The sequence below is a fragment of the Schistocerca americana genome, chromosome 7 (assembly GCF_021461395.2).
Source record: "Schistocerca americana isolate TAMUIC-IGC-003095 chromosome 7, iqSchAmer2.1, whole genome shotgun sequence".
Taxonomy (NCBI): Eukaryota; Metazoa; Arthropoda; class Insecta; order Orthoptera; family Acrididae; genus Schistocerca; species Schistocerca americana.
In genome coordinates this window covers 143,216,736-143,237,269 of record NC_060125.1, presented here as the reverse complement: position 1 = coordinate 143,237,269, position 20,534 = coordinate 143,216,736, and the positions used below count along the sequence as shown (strand labels likewise).

The window sequence follows — 20,534 nt, the reverse complement described above, 5'->3', positions numbered from 1 at the left end:
TGTAAAAAGCTCCAGACACTAAACGTAATCCAAGGTGGTGGATAGAGTCGAGACGCCGAAGAATAGGCGGCCGAGCAGAGGAGTAGACTATGCTTCCATAGTCCAATTTCGAGCGCACTAAGGCGCGATAGAGGCGGAAAAGGACCACTCGGTCCACTCCCCAGGAGGTACCATTCAGGACACGGAGGGTGTTGAGGGATCGCAGACAGTGAGCCGAAAGATAGGAAACGTGGGAGGACCAGCACAGTTTTCTGTCAAACATAAGACCCAAGAATTTAGCGACATCTGAAAACGGAAGGTTGACAGGTCCTAGTTGTAAGGAGGGTGGAAGAAACTACTTACGTCGCAAAAAATTAACACAAACGGTCTTACTGGGAGAAAAACGGAAGCCGGTTTCGATGCTCCAAGAGTGGAGGCGATCGAGACATCCCTGAAGACGTCGTTCAAGAAGGCTGGTCCGTTGAGAGCTGTAGTAGACCGCAAAATCGTCCACAGAGAGGGAGGCCGAGACATCAGCAAGGAGACAACCCATAATTGGATTTATGGCAATGGCAAACAGTACAACACTCAGCACGGAGCCCTGGGGTACCCCGTTTTCTTGGGAGAAAGTACGGGAGAGAGTAGTGTTCACCCCCACCCTAAATGTGCGCTCTGCCATAAATTTGCGAAGAAAAAGGGGCAGCCGACCTCGAAAGCCCCAAGAGAACAGTGTGCGGAGGATGCCTGTCCTCCAACAGGTATCGTATGCTCTCTCCAGATCAAAAAATATTGCTACCGTTTGGCGTTTCCGGAGAAAATTGTTCATGATATAAGTGGAGAGAGCAACAAGATGGTCAACTGCAGAACGATGTTCTCGGAATCCGCATTGGGCAGGTGTTAAAAGACTGCGGGATTCCAGCCACCAAGCTAAACGGTAATTCACCATACGCTCCAAAACCTTACAGACACTACTCGTGAGATAAATGGGGCGATAGCTAGAGGGGAGATGTTTGTCCTTTCCAGGTTTCGGAACAGGAACGACGATAGCTTCCCGCCATCGTCTGGGAAAAATACTGTCGGTCCAATTTTGATTATAAATGCGAAGAAGGTAACGCAGACTATGGGTTGATAAATGCAGCAACATTTGGACGTGGATACCATCCGGTCCTGGGGCAGAGGAGCGAGAAGAAGAGAGTGCATGCTGGAGTTCCCGCATGGAAAAAACAGTATTGTAGCTTTCGCGATTTTGAGAGGAGAAAGCAAGATGTCCCACTTCCGCTGCACGTTTCTTCGGGAGAAATGCTGGCGGGTAACTTGAAGAGCTCGAAATCTCAGCAAAGTGCTGACCCAATGAGTTAGAAATTGCGACGGGGTCCACTAATGTATCATGCGTGACAGTGAGCACAGAGACGGGGGAGAAACTAGGCGCACCTGAGAACCGTCTAAGCCGACTCCAAATTTCCGAGGAGGGAGTGAAGGTGTTAAATGAGCTGATAAAGAATTTCCAGCTTGCCTTCTTGCTATCGCAGATGACATGACGGTATCGCGCACGGAACTGCTTATAGCGGATACGGTTGGCCAAAGTAGGATGGTGGCGGAAAACGCGAAGAGCACGTCGCCGCTCATGTCTTGCGTCACGGCATGCCTCGTTCCACCAAGGAACTGGGGGGCGCCGGGGCAATTCGGAGGTGCGTGGTATTGAACGTTCCGCAGCTGTAAGAATAACGTCGGTAATATGTGTGACCTCATCGTCGACGCTCGGAAAGTGACGGTCATCGAATGTCGCTAGAGACGAAAAAAGTGTCCCATCGGCTTGGGCAAACTTCCAGCGTCGCGGGCGCATATATGGCAGTTGAGGCTGCAGTCTAAGGACACATGGAAAGTGGTCACTCGAGTGTGTGTCATCAAGGGCGAACCATTTGAAGCGCCGAGCTAGCGGAACAGTACCGACCGCAAGGTCCAAATGAGATAAATTTGTCGTGGAGGCAGACAAAAATGTAGGGACCCCAGTGTTGAGGCAGACTAGATCCGCTTGGTGGAAGACGTCTAGCAATAGTGAGCCACGTGGACAAGGATGTGGAGATCCCCAAAGCGGGTGGTGGGCATTGAAGTCCCCAACCAGCAAATAGGGGGGTGGAAGCTGATCAAGAAGATGAAGGAGATCAGCTCGTGCCATTGGTGTAGACGATGGAATGTATACCGTACAAAGAGAGAACGTGTATCCAGAAAGGGAAAGACGGACGGCGACAGCTTGGAAGGAAGTGTTTAAGGGGATTGGGTGATAATGGAGAGTATCATGGAGCAGAATCATGAGTCCTCCATGGGCTGGAGTGCCTTCAACTGAGGGGAGGTCATATCGGACGGACGGAAAATGAGGGAGAACAAAGCGGTCATGGGGACGCAGCTTTGTTTCCTGAAGACATAAGATGACCGGCGAGTAGGATCGTAAGAGGATCGACAATTCCACCCGATTGGCGCGAATGCCGCGGATATTCCAGTGGATAATGGACATAGGGTGAACAGAAAATGGAGGAACGGCACCAAGGGTGCTGTCAACTCAACGACTGCTCAGAGCTTGCGACCGACAGCATGGAATGGCATTCAGTCGAAGGCAGAAGATCCTGATCCATAGGTTGGTCAGGAGCAGCTCCTGCCACCAACGATCGGCCAGTTGACCGGCCACCAACAGTGCGCCTCGGCGACACAGAAGATGGCCGAGGGCGATTTCCGCCAGGTGGTGCTGTAGATGGGACACGCCTTGGCGGAGAAGGAGAGGAACTGTGTTTCTTCGTAGCCTTCTTGGAGGTATGTTTAGATGAAGGAGGAACCGATGGTTGTGAAGTTGCAGTACGTAAAAACTCTTCACGAGAATGCTCTTTTTTTGTAGACTTGGCGTCTGACTTTTGGGCTCGAGATTTAGCAGAACCTGACGAAGGGTGAGCCATAGAGTGGGCAGGCGAAAGAGGTGAGGTTGAACGGGCGATCTTTGCACTGGCCGATCTGACGACCGTGGTACTAAATGTGAGGTCGCAAGTCTGCGTGGCCGCCTCCTTTGTTGGCCGAGAAGAAGCAAGGACAGCGCTGTATTTTCCTTTCTGAGGCACGGTGGGCTGTCGACTGGCGAGTAACTTTCGAGCAGCAAAGGTCGACACCTTTTCCTTCACTCTTATTTCCTGGATCAGCTTTTCGTCCTTAAAAACAGGGCAAGCTCGAGAGGAAGCAGCGTGGTCACCCATACAGTTGATGCAGCGAGGGGATGGAGGTGGACAAGCACCCTCATGGGCATCCCTGCCACACGTAACACATTTGGCCGGATTGGAACAGGACTGGCTGGTGTGATTAAACCGCTGACATCGATAGCAACGCGTAGGGTTTGGGACATAAGGGCGAACGGAAATTATCTCATAGCCTGCTTTGATTTTTGATGGGAGTTGAACTTTGTCAAATGTCAAGAAGACAGTGCGGGTTGGAATGATGTTCGAGTCAACCCTTTTCATAACCCGATGAACAGCGGTGACGCCCTGGTCAGACAGGTAGTGCTGAATTTCTTCGTCAGACAATCCATCGAGGGAGCGTGTATAAACGACTCCACGCGAGGAATTTAAGGTACGGTGCGGTTCCACCCGGACAGGGAAGGTGTGGAGCAGAGAAGTACGCAGCAATTTTTGAGCCTGGAGGGCACTGTGTGTTTCTAACAACAGGGTACCATTCCGTAATCTGGAACAAGACTTTACAGGACCCGCAATTGCGTCGACACCTTTCTGAATAATGAAAGGGTTGACCGTGGAAAAGTCGTGACCTTCGTCAGACCGAGAAACAACAAGGAACTGTGGCAACGATGGAAGAACCGTCTGTGGCTGAGACTCAGTGAACTTACGTTTGTGAGCAGACATAGTGGAAGGTGAGGAAACCATTGCGGAAGAATCCCCCATGATTACCGGCGTCTCCGATGGCGCGCTCCTCCCTTGTGGGGGCCCTCACCGAGGGCACACCCGCCTTAGGTGATTGTTCACACCTCAGGTCACACCTCCCGACATACGGACGGAGGGACCAATCGGCACTTTCGGAAGGTATCAGCTCGGGTAATCACCCCTCCCTGGGCCTGGCCTTTACCAGGGGGTACGTACGTGTCCTACCTGTCTACCCGGGGCGGGGAATTACGCGTTACCCCGTCACCGGCTACGCATGGAAGTGCGTGGGTCGGCCTTCATACACGCACAGGGAGGAAGAAAGAGAAAGGGAAAGGAAAGAAGAGGGGGTCTCAAACGCCGCAGCGGAGAAAAGGGTAAAGAGAAGAGGTAAGGAAAGGAGATGGACAAAGAAAGGAAGAAGACATACAAGCAAGGAAGAAGAAGAATGCGGTACATTTACAAGCGTCCGTCTCCGGACGTAGGCGCAAACCATACTCCCAGAGGGGGAGAAAGTGAAGGAAAGAGCAAGAGGTGAGGGGGGGGGGGGGGGTGGTGAAGACAGGGGATGGGGAAGGATGCGGAAAGGGAAGGTATGCAGCCCGGAAAGGAAGGAAGGCCACATTAGCTCGGGGCCCCGTGCTCGCTACGCACGTATCCACAAAAGAGTTGTGGATCCCCTGGGGGGGACGTTGGATGTGTTCCTGGGGTACAGCAGCCCAAGCAGCTTCCACACGTTGCCAAAGATCATCTGGTGTGGCAGCTGGGGATGTAATCTGGGTCAGTCGTTGAGCAACCATAGACCACATGTTTTCTATCGGCGAAAGATCCGGAGAGTGAGTCGGCCAGGGAAGCACTTCAATCTGGTTATTGACGAAGAACCTTTGGACAATGCGTGCCACGTGTGGTCGCGCATTATCCTGTTGAAATATGGCTGTGGCCGAGCCCTGAAGGTAAGGAAGGACAACTGGCTCCAGCACCTCCGATATGTAGCGCCGGCTATTTAAAGTACCGGCAATGCTTACTAGAGGCGTGCGAGAGTAATATCCAATACCGCCCCATACCATAATACCCGGTGCAAGACCAGTGTGGCGGTGCATAATGCAGCTGTCCAGCATCCTCTTTCCACGGTGTCTCCACACTCGAATCCGACCATCGTGGTGCTGCAGACAGAAGCGTGCCTCGTCAGTAGACGATGTCATTCCATTCTGCCGTCCACATCAGTCTGTCATCACACCATTGGCGACGGAGACGTCTGTGGTTCTGCGTCAATGGTAGACGAAGCAATGGACGTCTTGCGGACAGACCACTCTGCTGAAAACTGCGTCGAATGGTACGCGCAGACACTGGATGATGCGTTACAGACGCAATGTGCTGTGCTATGATTCGGGATGTCACTGAGCGATCCGTCACTGCCATGCGCACAATTTGCCTATCAGCACGTGCAGTGGTGCACCGACGTGAATGCGATCGACCACGTCGGTCCGTCGTACCCTCCCGCATCCAACAGTCACATATCCGCATTACAGTTGTTTGGTTTCGTCCAACACGACTAGCGATTTCTCTGTATGATAATCCACAATCTCGGTAAGCCACTATCCTTCCTCTGTCGAACTCAGATACTTGATCAAACGATGTTCGCTGTTGTCTACGAGGCATAACTGATCGTCTTGTGAAACAACCACAAGGTAAACACACGTGCCGAACGTACACTCGTCGAAATCGCCAAGCCTTAAATGGCACTATGAGGTGGTGCCACAGGCGCGCGTGATGTGCGTCTGCGCTGAAATTCTAATCAGTTGCATATCTCATCGCTGCAAACCCATGGTGTAAATTTCAGTTGATTCGGATGCTTCCTTCAGGGTGTTGCATTTACGGTGGCCAGCAGTGTAGATCCGCTTGGTGGAAGACGTCTAGCAATTGTGAGCCACGTACAAGGATGTGGAGATCCCCAAAGCGGGTGGTGGGCATCGAAGTCCCCAACCAGGAAATAGGGAGGGTGGGGGGGGGGAGGGGGTGGGGGGGTGGGGGGGGGGGGGAAGCTGACCAAGAAGATGAAGGAGATCAGCTCGTGCCATTGGTGTGGACGATGGAATGTATACAGTACAAAGAGAGAACGTGTATCCAGAAAGGGAAAGATGGACGGCGACAGCTTGGAAGCGTTTAAGTGGATTGGGTGATAATGGAGAGTATCATGGAGAAGAATCACGAGTCCTCCATGGGCGGGAGTGCCTTCAACAGAGGGGAGATCATATCGGACGGACTGAAAATGAGGGAGAACAAAGCGGTCATGGGGACGCAGCTTTGTTTCCTGAAGACAGAAGATGACCGGCGAGTAGGATCGTAAGAGGATCGACAATTCATCCTGATTGGCTCGAATGCCGCAGATATTCCAGTGGATAATGGACATAGGGTGAACAGAAAATGGAGGAATGTGACCCAGGTTGCTGTCAACTAAACGACTGCTCAGAGCTTGCGACCGACAGCATGGAATGGCATTCAGCCGAAGGCAGAAGATCCTGATCCATAGGTTGTTCAGGAGCAGCTCCTGCCACCAGCAATCGGCCGCTTGATCGGCCGCCAGCAGTGCGCCCCGGCGACACAGAAGACAGCCGAGGGCGATTTCCGCCAGTTGGTGCTCTAGACGGGACACGCCTTGGCGGAGAAGGAGATGAACCGGGTTTCTTTGTAGCCTTCTTGGAAATATGATGTTTGGATGAAGGAGGAACCGATGGTTGTGAAGTTGAGGTACGTAAAAAATCTTCACGAGTATGCTCTTTTTTCGAAGTCTTGGTGTCTGACTTTTGGGCTCGAGATTTAGCAGAACCCGATGAAGGTTGAGCCAGAGTGGGCAGGCGAAAGTGGCGAGGTTGAACAGGCGATCTTTGCGCTGGCCGATCTGACGACCGTGGCACTAAAGGTGAAGTCGCAAGTCTGCGTTGCCGCCTCCTTTGTTGGCCGAGGAGAAGCAAGGACAGTGCTGTATTTTCCTGTCTGAGGCACAGTGGGCTGTCGACTGGTGAATAATTTTCGAGCAGCAAAGGTCGACACCTTTTCCTTCACTCTGATTTCCTGGATGAGCTTTTCGTCCTTAAAAACAGGGCAAGCTCGAGAGGAAGCAGCGTGGTCACCCATACAGTTGATGCAGCGAGGGGATGGAGGTGGACAAGCACCCTCATGGGCATCCTTGCCACACGTAACACATTTGGCCGGATTGGAACAGGACTGGCTGGTGTGATTGAACCGCTGACACCGATAGCAACGCGTAGGGTTTGGGACGTAAGGGCGAACGGAAATTATCTCATAGCCTGCTTTGATTTTCGATGGGAGTTGAACTTTATCAAATGTCAAGAAGACAGTGCGGGTTGGAATGATGTTCGTGTCAACCCTTTTCATAACTCTATGAACAGCCGTTACGCCCTGGTCAGACAGGTAGTGCTGAATTTCTTCGTCAGACAATCCATCGAGGGAGCGTGTATAAATGACTCCACGCGAGGAATTTAAAGTGCGGTGCGCTTCAACCCGGACAGGGAAGGTGTGGAGCAGTGAAGTACGCAGCAATTTTTGTGCCTGGAGGGCACTGACTGTTTCTAACAACAGGGTGCCATTCTGTAATCTGGAACAAGACTTTACAGGACCTGCAATTGCGTCGACACCTTTCTGAATAATGAAAGGGTTGACCGTGGAGAAGTCGTGACCTTCGTCAGACCGAGAAACAACAAGGAACTGTGGCAACGATGGAAGAACTGTCTGTGGCTGAGACTCAGTGAACTTACGCTTGTGAGCAGACATAGTGGAAGGTGAGGAAACCATTGCGGAAGAATCCCCATGATTACCGGCGTCTCCGATGGCGCGCTCCTCCCTTGTGGGGGCCCTCTCTGAGGGCACTCACGCCTTAGGTGATTGTTCACACCTCAGGTCACACCTCCCGACAAACGGACAGAGGGACCAATCGGCACTTTCTGAAGGTATCAGCTCAGGTAATCACCCCTCCCTGGGCCTGGCCGTTACCAGGGGGTACGTACGTGTCCTACCTGTCTACCCGGGGCGGGGAATTACGCGTTACCCCGTCACCGGCTACGCACAAAAATGCGTGGGTCAGCCTTCAGACACGCACAGGGAGGAAGAAAGAGAAAGGGAAAAAACAAAGAAAGGGAAAGGAAAGAGGAGAGGTCTCAAACGCCGCAGCGGAGCAAAGGGTAAAGAGAAGAGGCAAGGAAAAGAGAAGGACAAAGGAAGGATGAAGACATACAAGCAGAGAAGGCGAAGAATGCGGTACATTTACGAGCGTCCGTCTCCGGACATAGGCACAAACCATACTCCCAGAGGGGGAGAAAGGGAAGGAAAGAGCCAGAGGTGAAGGGAGGAGGGGCAAAGATTGGGGAGAGGGAAGGATGCGGAAAAGGAAGGTATGCAGCCCGGAAAGGAAGGAGGGCCACATTAGCTCGGGGTCCAGTGTTCGCTACGCACGTATCCACGAAAGCGTTGTGGACCCCCTGGGGGGGGGGGGGGGGGGGGGGGGGGGGCCAGCCACTCCGCAACACATTAAAACCTCTACCCTAAAAGCACTAGGGTGGAGACAGATGGACAAAGGGCGTGCTCAAACTTAGATCAAACGATAAATCCCTACCTCACGAAGAGAACGGAAAACTAAAGCTGCTATTGAAGCATTGTCACCTAACACAGAAGGTAGGGTGTTGGGAAATTTAAAAGTCCGCTGCAGAGTGGCTGAAAGTGGGCAGTCCAGCAAGAGGTGGACAATCGTCATTTGTGAGTCACAGTGACACCAAGGTGGGTCCTCAGAGACTGAGGAGGTAACTATATGTTAGCCACATATGGCCAATGCAGAGCCGGCAGAAGACAACTGATTCCCTGTGAGAGGACCGCACAGAAGACTTCGACACATTCCTAGTCTCCTTAATGACACACAGCTTGCTGTGTGTACTGTTAAGCCATTCCGCTTCCCAAAGTTGAAAAACCCTGCAGTGTAAGACAGAATGCAGCTCAGTTTCGGAGATGCCCATCTACAGAAGCAGTTTCCGCATAGCCTCTTTGGCCAGCCTGCCAGCAAGTTCCTGGGGGCCACACAAACACCACTAAACGACAGGATCGTTCCAGGGCATAGATGGGCTCCTGGATGGATGCTACCAAAGGATGGCAATAGTAGCACAGGTCGGTAACTTGTAGGCTGCTCAAGGAGTCAGTACACAGGAGAAATGACTCACCAGGACTCGAGTGGGTGTGCTAAAGTGCAAGTGATATGGCTCCCAGCTATGCAGTGGAAACACTGCAGCCATCTGGAAAGGAGTGCTGTTCAATATGTCCTCCGTGAAGATACGCAAAGGCTACATGACCATCAGCAATCGAGCCAGGGGTGTAAACCACTTCATGGCAGAGTCCTTAGGGCCATACGAAAGTTCCAGAAGGATCTGCGGCCTATGTGTACACCATGGAGGTGTATGTGAATGGACCTTGAGGAGAGGTAACAGGACGGACTCCAGTTCAGACACAAGGAACCGGACGCAAAGCGCAATCATAAGCCCTGGCCTGAGCCGCTGGTGCAGGAGATGAACCGTGGTGGTTGGGAAAAGGAGACTGTAATTCGTATGCGCAGGAGAACTACGAATGTGTGCAACGTAACTGGCGAGCACTTGTGCACACCTAACCCTCAGTGGAGGGACCCCGGCCTCCACCAGGATGCCGGGGGAGTGACGTGACAGGTAGATGGGGAACTGGTCACTACCACACAGGTCACCTGTGTTATCCAGTGGATAGATGGGAGATGGCCAGGACTGCAAAATGAGAGATCAATGGTCGAGTATGTGCCATGTGCCACACTGAAATGTGTGGGAGCACCTGTATTTAAGAGGCCGAGGTCGAGTTGTGACAGGTAAATTTTCGACCTCCCTAAATTGGCCAGTAAGCATGGCACCATCCCACAAGGGGTTATGTGCATTAAAATCTCCCAAAAGTAGGAAAGGTTTAGGGAGTTGATCAATCAGTGCAGCCCATATGTTCAAGGGTACTGTACCATCTGTAGGAAGATATAAATTGCAGACAGTTATTTCCTTCGTCGTCCTTATCCTGACAGCCACAGCTTCAAGAGGGGTTTGAAGGTGCACAGGTTCACTACATACTGAGTTCAGGACAGAGGTGCAAACTCCACCTGACATACTATTATAGTCTCTACAGTTCCTGTAGTACCCCTTACAGCCACAGAGAGCAGCAGTCCACATTGCCAGGAAGCAGGTTTCCTGGAGGGCAATGAGAAAGCTTGTGTAAAGCTTAACAGTTGCCATAGTTCAGCCAGGTGGTGGAAAACACTGACAATTCCACTGGAGGATTACGTGATCACAAGACTGGGAACATATAAAACAATGAGGCATTCTACACTTCAGGGCCACCTGCAGCCACTAGATGAGTACCTGTGTGATTGACATCCATTGTGTCCGAGGGCAAAGCGAGATCTAGGTCCTCAGCAGACGCCAGAATCTCCACATCCTCAGACATAGAGCTTGTAGGTAGTGGTGATGTGGGTCCACCGCAGTGCCTTTGTTCTTGGCGGTCCTTTTCTTTTTAGGTTTATGTCACTACTCCTTACATTTGTCCGGCTGGGAGGGCTTCACTGATTCAGTCTCAGGGACTGAGGAGGACTGTGAAGCCCTACAACCAGCTACCTGTGGTTGCTTCGGCCACTCACGGGTCTCAACTTTGCCACTGGTAGGAACCTGGAAAGGGAGTGACCCAAGGGATCCATTCCTGACAAGAGGAGCTGAGGAAGACTTACACTTCTCCAGCTGAGAAGTGGGGACTGACATCCTCGATGGTTGGGGTGGGGAGGGCAGGAGGGGGGGGGGGGGGGGTTCGCTACTGACGTAGCCTCTCATTTTCTATTACCCTCAGTGTAGGTCAGTCAGTCCAGGGTCTTGTATTCCGTTATTTTTCTTTCTTTCTGGAGAATCCTGCAGTCTGGCAAGCAAGGAAAATGGTGCTCTCCACAGTTGACACAGACGGGAGGTGGGGCACATGGAGTATTGGGATTTGATGGGCATCCGCAATCTCGACGTGTGATGCTGGGAGTACAGCGGGAAGACATTCAGCCAAACTTCCAGCACCTAAAACACCGCATTGGGGGAGGGATATATGGCTTTATGTCCCAGAGGTAGACAATCAGCTTGACCTTCTCAGGTAATGGGTCACCCTCAAAGGCCAAGATAAAGGCACCTGTGGCAACCTGATTATCCCTCTGACCACAGTGGAAGCAATGGACAAAATGGACACCTCAACACTCTAAATTGGAGTGCAGCTCATTCTCAGACTGCAAAAGAAGGTCCCTGTGAAATATGATACCCTGGACCATATTTAAGCTCTTATGGGATGGAATGGAAACTAACATCCCACAGCTTGTCACAGGCGAGTAGTGCCTGTGACTGGGCAGAGGATGCCATTTTGATCAAGACCGACACTGACATATTTTGGACAGCAAGAGATGACATACTACACTTCATGGCTTGTCATCCACCCTGATGCCACCCACTCCAACCAGGAGCCCTCCCCCCAGGTGCCATCCAGCAACAGCAAAGGCCATCTGGCAGGATGGCCATTGCCGGGAGTCCCGATGCCCCAGGTAGATAGGCAACTCCTTGGCATATGTGGGGAGTTAACAGTGCAGGCATCAGCAAAGCGCTCCCTGTTCGGTCAGGGGGTTACAGCTATCAGGGTACATGGCGGCCCCACCACAACTGACTGGCTACAGTGCTGTATATCAGGCACTAATGGGCATGAAGTCCTTTATCGTCAACAGCACAGACAGAAATACTGCACAGGGAATGGAGGAAAATGCACCCAGGAGGGTGACCTCACCCAACAGCTGGAGAATGAGCAGAAAACAGATGCACATTGAAGAAGGATGCGAGAGGTCTCAGCACATGATGGACACTGCACACCAGGTAAGGCGCCCTTCTCCAATTGGCTCGCTCTTTGCGAAAATTTTGAAAAATGGAGGTCAAACCCTGCAGGGGACCATCCCATGAAGGCCGAAATGTGAGAGACTCCTTTTAGTGGCCTCTTACGACAGGCAGAAATACCTTAGGCCTGTTCTAACCTCCATACCCGCAGGAGGGGAATTGTTTATAAAACCTGTTCAACCTTAAGTGGAAGCTCTCCTTTTCAGGGAATGTGTAACTATATGGTACTAATCAAGAGGAAAAAAATCAAAATTTTATGGATTGGCATTTTTGGTTAAAATTTTTTTTCATAAGTTATAAAAAGTTCAGAACACTATAATAAAAGAACTGACAGGTAAGTCCACTTGGATGATTTCTTTGTAATCATAAAGCAATTATCTTTCACATAAAAAACCAACAAAATATGTAGACCTGTTCCAGACATACAGCATTTTAAATTTTTTTCCAAAATTTGCATCTTCAAAATGGTATGCACAGTGTTGTCTTTGGAGGCTGTATTTTGGAGCTTTTTTTTTTTTTTTTTTTTTTTTTGAGAAAACAAAAAAAATTGTGTTCCTTACTTAGTCCTTCATTTTAACATATGCAAATTCAATAACATCCGAGACTATGAAGGTGAGATTTTTTCGCCTGGACTGTCTTGATAGTAAAAAACATCAGCTTCAAGAAACAAGACAGCCATTAAATCAGTAGATACAGGTGGCATGGACAGTATGAAATGGTTACCAACTGTCTTACATCAACAAACTGAAGGAAATGTGAGATGCGAAAATCATTCCCAGTGAATTTTTAGATAGGAATCTCAGGTTACTAGCAGCTGCAAACTACATGGTCCAGTCACATTAATATGAATATATGTCAAAAGCCTGAATAACCACCTTTCTGCAGCAGACATACAGGAAGACCCAATGAAGTTTTGGAAAGAACTGACCATAATGCCTCCACCAGCCTGAGCCATCCAATGATCGTTGCAGAACGTACATGCAAAAGGCCATCTGTCCCACGGAGAATAAAACTTTTGTAATCTGTCACCACTCAGTAAATGTCACCCATACACAGCAGTCGTTCAGCCCTGTCATTTGTAGCCCGTGATGCACCAGTCGCCTCAGTGTTGGCTTTGGATAGCACCATTCTGCCGTGCATGGTATAGTTTATCCACAGCAGCATGAAAACAGTTTACAAACTTAGCCCTTTTGGAATGCTTCTACCCTTGCCCTGAGCAACAGATATTGTGACTTTTATGAGTTCCTAACCAGGAGTGAATTTTATATCATCTGTGTCCTGTAATAGTTTAGTTTCTTGAGTTTCCGCATATAAACTTAATATCCAATAGCCACAGTTCTCTCATTTTTGTTTGCATCACAAAGTAATCTAATTTTGTGACATTTTACACATTCTTAATCAGGGGCAAATTATTTAGTTTCACCTGAGGGCTTCGGTAGTTATGTTTTTGAATCTCTGCGTATTAATCTAATTTATTAGACACAGTTCCTGCGTTTTTGCCAGGGTCTACAGTAGAGTTGCACAGCACGTGCCAGTAGTCCATTTATCTGCACAGTTTAGGTTTCCATGGTCTTTAGTATGGACAGGGACTGCGATTGTGTGCGGATGCGAGCCGAGTTCGTGACACTTTGCTCTCAGCTTCAGGCTGTGATTGCTTCGGTTACACAACTTGAGCCTGCAGTGGACATGCACCACTGTTGTAGGCCGGCTGTGGGGATCCAACGGATGTCCAGCACGGCCGAGTCCTTCAATTGGTCCTCACCAGTGGCCAGCCCAGTTACAACTCGGACTGAGGTTGACGCCTCATCTGTAGTCGAGGAGGAGGTCACCCCGGGGTGCAGTAGGCAGCGAAAGACTTACCAGGCGGCCGCATGTGAGGCCTCCCTGGTTTGCCTGACAAATAGGTTCAACATGCTGTCTGTGGCTGACACTGTCACTGAGCCAGATGCTGTTGCCTCTCCTATTTCAGAGGAAGCCTCTCAGTTTCCAAGATCAGGACAATCTCAGAAGGTGAGATTATTGATAGTTGGGAGCTCCAACGTTAGGCACTTAATGGGGTCCCTTAGGGACAAGGTTGCCAACAAGGGAAAGAAAACCAATGTGCACTCCGTGTGCATACCAGGTGGAGTCATTCCAGATGCGGAACAGGTCCTTCTGGATGCCATGAAGAGCACAGGGTGCAGCCAACTGTAGGTGGTTGCTCACATCGGTACCAATTATGTGTGTCACTTTGGAGCAGAAGAGATTCTCTCTGGTTTCCAGCAGCTAACGGAAGTTCTAAAGGCTGCCAGTCTTGCTTGCAAGATGAAAGCAGAGCTAACCATTTGCAGCATAGTCGACAGGACCGATTGTGGACCTTTGGTACATAGAGCCCAGTGGAGGGTCTGAATCAGAGGCTCAGACAGTTCTGCGACTGTAAGGGCTGCAGATTCCACAACTTGTGCCAAAGTGTGGTTGGGTTTCGGGTTCCACTGAATAGATCAGGTGTCCGCTACACACAAGAGGCAGCTACACAGGTAGCAGGGGCTGTATGGAATGGACTGGGCTGTTTTTAAGGTTAGAGGGCCTTGGGAAAACACAAAAAGGGCTTCCCACAAAGGGTGAATGCCACACACAGGAAGAACATAGACACAGGAACCACTGGTATAACATTTGTAAATTATGGCAGTTGTGTTGGGAAAGTACCAGAGCTCCAAGCGCTAATAGAAAGCACTGATGTTCAAATCATTATAGGCCCTGAAAGCTGTCTAAAGGCGGAAATAACCTCAGCCAAAATTTTTGCAAAGAACCTAACTGTGTTCCACAAGGACAGGCTAAAAACTGTTGGTGGTTGCATGTTTGTTGTTGTCAGAAGTAGTTTATCTTGTTGCGAAACTGAAGTAGATAGATCCTGTGAGTTGGTATAGGCTGAGATTTTGGCAACTGAAATAAAATAATAACTGGATCCTTTTATCAACCTCCCAATTCAGAAGATTCAGTTGCTGAAAGATTCAAAGAAAACTTGAGTTTGATTTCAAACACCTACCTGACTCATACGATTATAGTTGGTGATGACTTTAATTTACCCTCAATATGTTGGCTCAGAAAATTATTTTGAGCAGCTAGTTCATGAGCCCACACAAATATTAAACAGCTGTGAAAACACACTTGACCTCTTAGCAAAAATAATCCTGAGTTAATAAGCATCAAAGCAGATACAGGTGTTAGTGAACACAGAGTAGTTGTAGCGAGACTGAATACTGTAACCCCCAAGTCATCCAAAAATAAAAAAGAAACCTACCTATTCAAAAAAGCAGATAAAAATTCACTTGACGCCTTCCTGAGAGAGAATCTCCACTCCTCCCAAATTAATTATATAAGTGTAGACCAGATGTGGCTTGAATTCAAAGAAATAGTATTGGCAGCAATTGAAAGATTTATACAAAATAAGTTAACAAATGGCGGAGCTGATCCCCTTGGTACACAAAATGGGTTAGCACACTGTTGCAGAAACAACGAAACAAACATGCCAAATTTAAACAGACACAAAATCCTCAAGATCGGTGATCTTTTACAGAAGCTCGAAATTTAGCGTAGACTTCAGTGCAAGATGCTTACAACAGTTTCCACAACGAAACTGTCTTGAAACCTGGCAGAAAATCCAAAGAGATTCTGGTCGTATATGAAGCATCTTAGCGGCAAGAAACAATGCCTTCTCTGCGCGATAGCAATGGAGATACTAGCACAGACAGTGTTGCCAAAGTGTAGTTACTAAACACAGCCTTCCAAAATGCCTTCACAAAAGAGACACCGAAGTACATACTCCAGTATTCGAATCAGCTGCCAATATGAGTAACATAGAAGTAAATATTCTCAGAGTAGTTCAAATGGCTCTGAGCACTATGGGACTCAACTGCTGTGGTCATCAGTCCCCTAGAACTTAGAACTACTTAAACCTAACTAACCTAAGGACATCACACACATCCATGCACGAGGCAGGATTCGAACCTGCGTCCGTAGCAGTCTCACGGTTCCGGACTGCGCGCCTAGAACTGCGAGACCACTGCGGCCGGCTCTCAGAGTAGTGAAGCAACTTAAATCACCTAATAAAAGCAAGCCTTCTGGTCCAGACTATGCCAATTAGGTTCCTTTCAGAGTACACTGATGCATTATCATTCACTCGACGAAAGATCCGTACCCAAAGACTAGAAAGTTGCACAGATCACACCAATATTCAAGAAAGGTAGGAGTAATCCACTTAATTACAGGCCCATATCGTTAACATCAATATGCAGCAGGATTTTGGAACATATATTGTGTTCTAACATTATGAATTACCTCTAAGAAAACTGTCTATTGACACACAGTCAACACAGGTTTAGAAAACACCATTCTTGTGAAACCCAACTAGCTCTTTATTCTTGAAGTGTTGAGTGCTACTGACATGGGGTTTCAGATACATTTTGTATTTCCGGATTTCCAGAAGGCTTTTGACACTGTGCCACACAAGCAGCTTGTAGTGTAATAGTGTGCTTGTGGAATATTGTCTCAGCAGAGAGGTCACAGTTTGAAGTAATTGACGGAAAGTCACTGCGTAAAACAGAAATGATATCTGGCGTTCCCCAAGGTAGTATTACTGCCCCTTTGCTGTTCCGTATCTATATGAACGATTTGGGAGAAAATCCGAGCAGCCATCTTAGGTTGTTTGCAGATGACGCTGTTATTTATTGACTAATAAAGTCCTCAGAAGATCAAAACAAATTGCAAAACAATTTAGAAAAGATATCTGAATGCTGCGAAAATTGGCAGTTGACCCTAAACAACGGAAAGTGTGGCGGTCATCCACACGAGTGCTACATGCAATTTGTAAAACTTTGTTTACATGACAAATCAGTCAAATATGACGGCCAGAAATAACTAAGTACCTACGAATTACAGTCACAAACAACTTAAATTGGAAGTAACACAGAAAATGTTGCAGGGAAGACTAGGTTAAAGACTGTGTTTTATTGGCAGGACACTTAGAAAATGTAACAGACCTACTGAGGAGACTGCCCACACTACACTTGTCCGTCCTCCCTTAGAATACAGACGCGCGGTGTGGGATCCTTACCAGATAGGACTGACAGTACATCAAGTATTATCACAAAATATGGGGGAGAGTTATCACTTAAATGAGACAGGATGTGGGCTGGACCATCATTAAAAGAAAGGTGTTTTTCATTGTGACAGAATCTTCTCACGAAATTCCAATCAATCACCAAATTTCTCCTCCAAAAGTGGAAATATTTTGTTGACACCAACCTACATAGGGAGAAATGATCACCATGATAAAATAAGGGAAACCAGAGCTTGTACGGAAAAATTAGGTGTTCGTTCTTTTCACGCGCTATATGAGATTGGAATAATAGAAAATTGTGAAGGTGGTTTGATGAACCCTCTGCCAGGCACTTAAATGTGATTTGCAGAGTATCCATGTAGCGGTAGATGATGACTGCACTGTTTCTCTCCTCCTCCCCTCCCCCTCCCGAAACTTTATATACCCTGCACTGTTAGTGATGCCACTTGCTATCAGTGACTGGATATTGCATGTTGACATCGAACATAGGCAATGGTCACAATGAGACTGGACCACGTATAAGGTTGCACACCAAGCACGCCAAATATTGTTACAGTGACACCTCGACACACAAAGCGTAGACAACTTCATACTCTCGATACATGTATGACACCAAGTTTTTGGCAAACAGGCCGCACTGCTGTAAAAAAACTTGTCATATCATTTCCCAACACAGCCCATAACGAATAACTTAATTTTTCGGCGTATTCTTTTTTTTTTTTTTTAAGGCTATTACGTTTTGGTCCATAAACATACAATACAAATCATATATCACATAAACAGGGACATTTAACAACTCCCCCCCCCCCTACAATAAATCAAAATATCTGCCAACACATCACTCTCTTCCAACAACACAAACATTCACCACATGAGTTTGCCACTTAATACAACATGCCATCCACAAACATGACGCGGTTCAAAAACACAGCACCACAGTGACGTCAACACTTATCACAGGTCAAATCAAAGGGGGAATCAGACACTGTCTCTTCACCCAAATTCTAGAGTATGGCAACAAACCAATTTGTAGCATAGATGGAAATACTTTTTGGTCGCTACTGGTATTCACTCCACATTTAAGTAGTGGATTTATAATTGCAGTGCAAATAATGCATCTCTAATTACGAGCATAATTCCTTAGTGTCACAAAATGGTCCACATACAACGCATGTTTGTTAAAAAATAGCTGAAACTGCCATACAAATTAGCTACATCTGATGAGTACATAAAGAAAATCGTGAAGCATTTACATATATACGATAACATACATAAAACCAACTACGAAAAAAACTGGAGTAGGGTGGAGGTAATTCATGGCTTAGCAATTGCACAACGGTAACGAGGACACGAGATTTGCCAAGCAGATGATAGCGAATTGGAATAAATATTTTTCAGAATGAGATGCGTCATATCCAACGAGGATATCTGAAGGAATAAACTTGTGACTGCCGAAAGCATGTAAGAACTTAATCGCTCCCCGAAAACGTCCTTCTGAGCCAGCATAATGGGGAACATTTGATGTCCGACGAGAGAAAGGTGGAAGAGGGCAGTTTACGAAGGTACTATCCCATTACTTGCCAAAATGTTTCAATTATACCACGGAAAACAAATCTCGATGACCGGAAGAGTTTCCACGATCCTGCCGACTAAAGCTAATCCAGAACAATATGCCACATTGTTCGGTAAAACTGTTCAGCGTGTAATTTGCGGCCCGAATAAAACACTTTTAAAAGTATCGCTTAACCTGGGATCAGATGAAACGTTACATCGCTTGGCGATTCTTTTGCATTAACACTATTTGGGCCGCAAACACGTGTCGTTCTCAAACCCACTCTGCCGCATGCCGGTACGTAAAATATTCATCTCTCTTCATCCACTTCTACGGAATGTACTGATTTTTTTTAAAAGTATTATTTTATCATAGTTTCCGTAGTCTCTTCTCGCTAGCTAAGCATGTGTATCTTTTGACATCAATTTGAGCAATACCCGATTCCATGAGGTGCGTTACCCGAAAATTATAGTCAGAAAGTATTCAGAAGTGAAACTTTATTGGATGTGGTACTTTAAACTCTAAAATCAAATTAAAGTAGGATACACGCCACCAGCAGCAATTTTACACAGTTACTTCATCGTACATCACTACACAGCCACATGGAGAGGCCATTAACCACCGGTAATTAACTAAATTAAACAAATCTACGAACACTGAGCACTTACCCCAAAACATTGTCTTCTAAATTGTATTACTTGCGCGAAGTTTAAAAAAAAAAATGCGGATAGCTTGTTAATCAGCTACCTTAATCAACTCGGCAACAATACTTCACAACCACCTCACGTTATACAAATGGCTTTCCCTAGTCGTATACAAAGATCTTGGCGCGCTGAACATACCAGTGAATATAAAGCATAGATATAAACACTTTTAGACTAATGCGTTGTCCGTGGAAACGGAGGCACCTAGGGGTAGTACAACTAGATTTTGTAGACCTATTTGCCGGTACTTCTTCTGGCTTATTGGTTATAGAAACATTTCAAAATTCATTCTGGAAATCCGGTTCTAGCTGCCGGTTTCCTACTTCCACAACCGATTTTCTCTCCCATGCAAAAGCACAACCGTTTTTTACACGTGCGTGGGTGGTCAAATTACGTTGTGTTTTTAAACATTTTCGACAATATCATCGGAGTAACTTTTTCTACATTGAAGGAGAAGTAGAATTACTAGACTGAGCATGAAGTTGTCTAAACTTTTAATATTTAATTAAAGAGAAATAGTGACTGCACTGACTAAATCAGAAACTGGAAGAGCCGTTTTCCAGACACCATATTTGACTGGGTTAGCAAGTTCGCTTCAGGCCTTGAAACAATGGTGTACCGTCGGGAGTCTAGTAGGGCAGATGCCCCAGTGCAAAAACCTTAAGAGCGCAAAGAATTTTATGGTACAATCTTTATCATAAATATGATATTTACGGGCTTCTTTATACTCTGTGTCCTTGTAATTGTAATTGACGTTTTATGTCCATGTTCTTTCAACAATTAATATCTTAAATGCTCAGTCGTAAGAGTGCGGGTTGTCCCCACCCTCAAAGCTCGAGTCTGGCCATCCTGATTTAGGTTTTCCCTAAATCGCTTCAGGCGAATAACAGGATGGTGAAAGGTCACGGTCGACATTCTTCCCCATTCTTTCCTGGGCCAATGGGACTGGTGACTTCAGTGTTTGGTCTCCTCCACCCTCAAAAGTAGTCTTGAGATCTCAGATCTATTGGCGTGGCTCAGTTTCACTCATGGTGCATGCACAAACCAAGTGCTGTTATTTGCTTCATGACTCCATTGTCTCCCTGTAGCCTTTAGATACAATGCACAGGTATATAATGTTTTTATATTATGGAATGGTGCATATGAAAGTTTATTCATTGATAAATTGTATTTTGAATTGTGGGAACAGGAGCTTTCTAATAGCCATTGCTTGACAATAAATAAGCTGCTGTTCACAAAAAAGTTTTAGTTAATTTCCCATAGGGAACAGTAGCTACTTAGAGGGGCACAGGAGTTGCCGCAAGCAAGTTTATTGCTTGCAGGTTA

The 20,534-nt window shown here is 47.4% G+C and overlaps 1 protein-coding gene across 1 annotated transcript in view; it reads right to left on the bottom strand.

Moving 5' to 3' along the window:
• Positions 1 to 19,329, bottom strand: part of LOC124622316 (46 kDa FK506-binding nuclear protein) — a 71,541-nt gene extending 52,212 nt beyond the window's left edge. Inside the window, exon 1 of the mRNA XM_047147993.1 lies at positions 19,173 to 19,329. Within this exon, the coding sequence (XP_047003949.1) occupies positions 19,173 to 19,182 (10 nt within the window). The 5' untranslated portion in view covers positions 19,183 to 19,329. The remainder of the gene's footprint in view (positions 1 to 19,172) is intronic.
• Between the last annotated feature and the right edge of the window lie 1,205 nt (positions 19,330 to 20,534).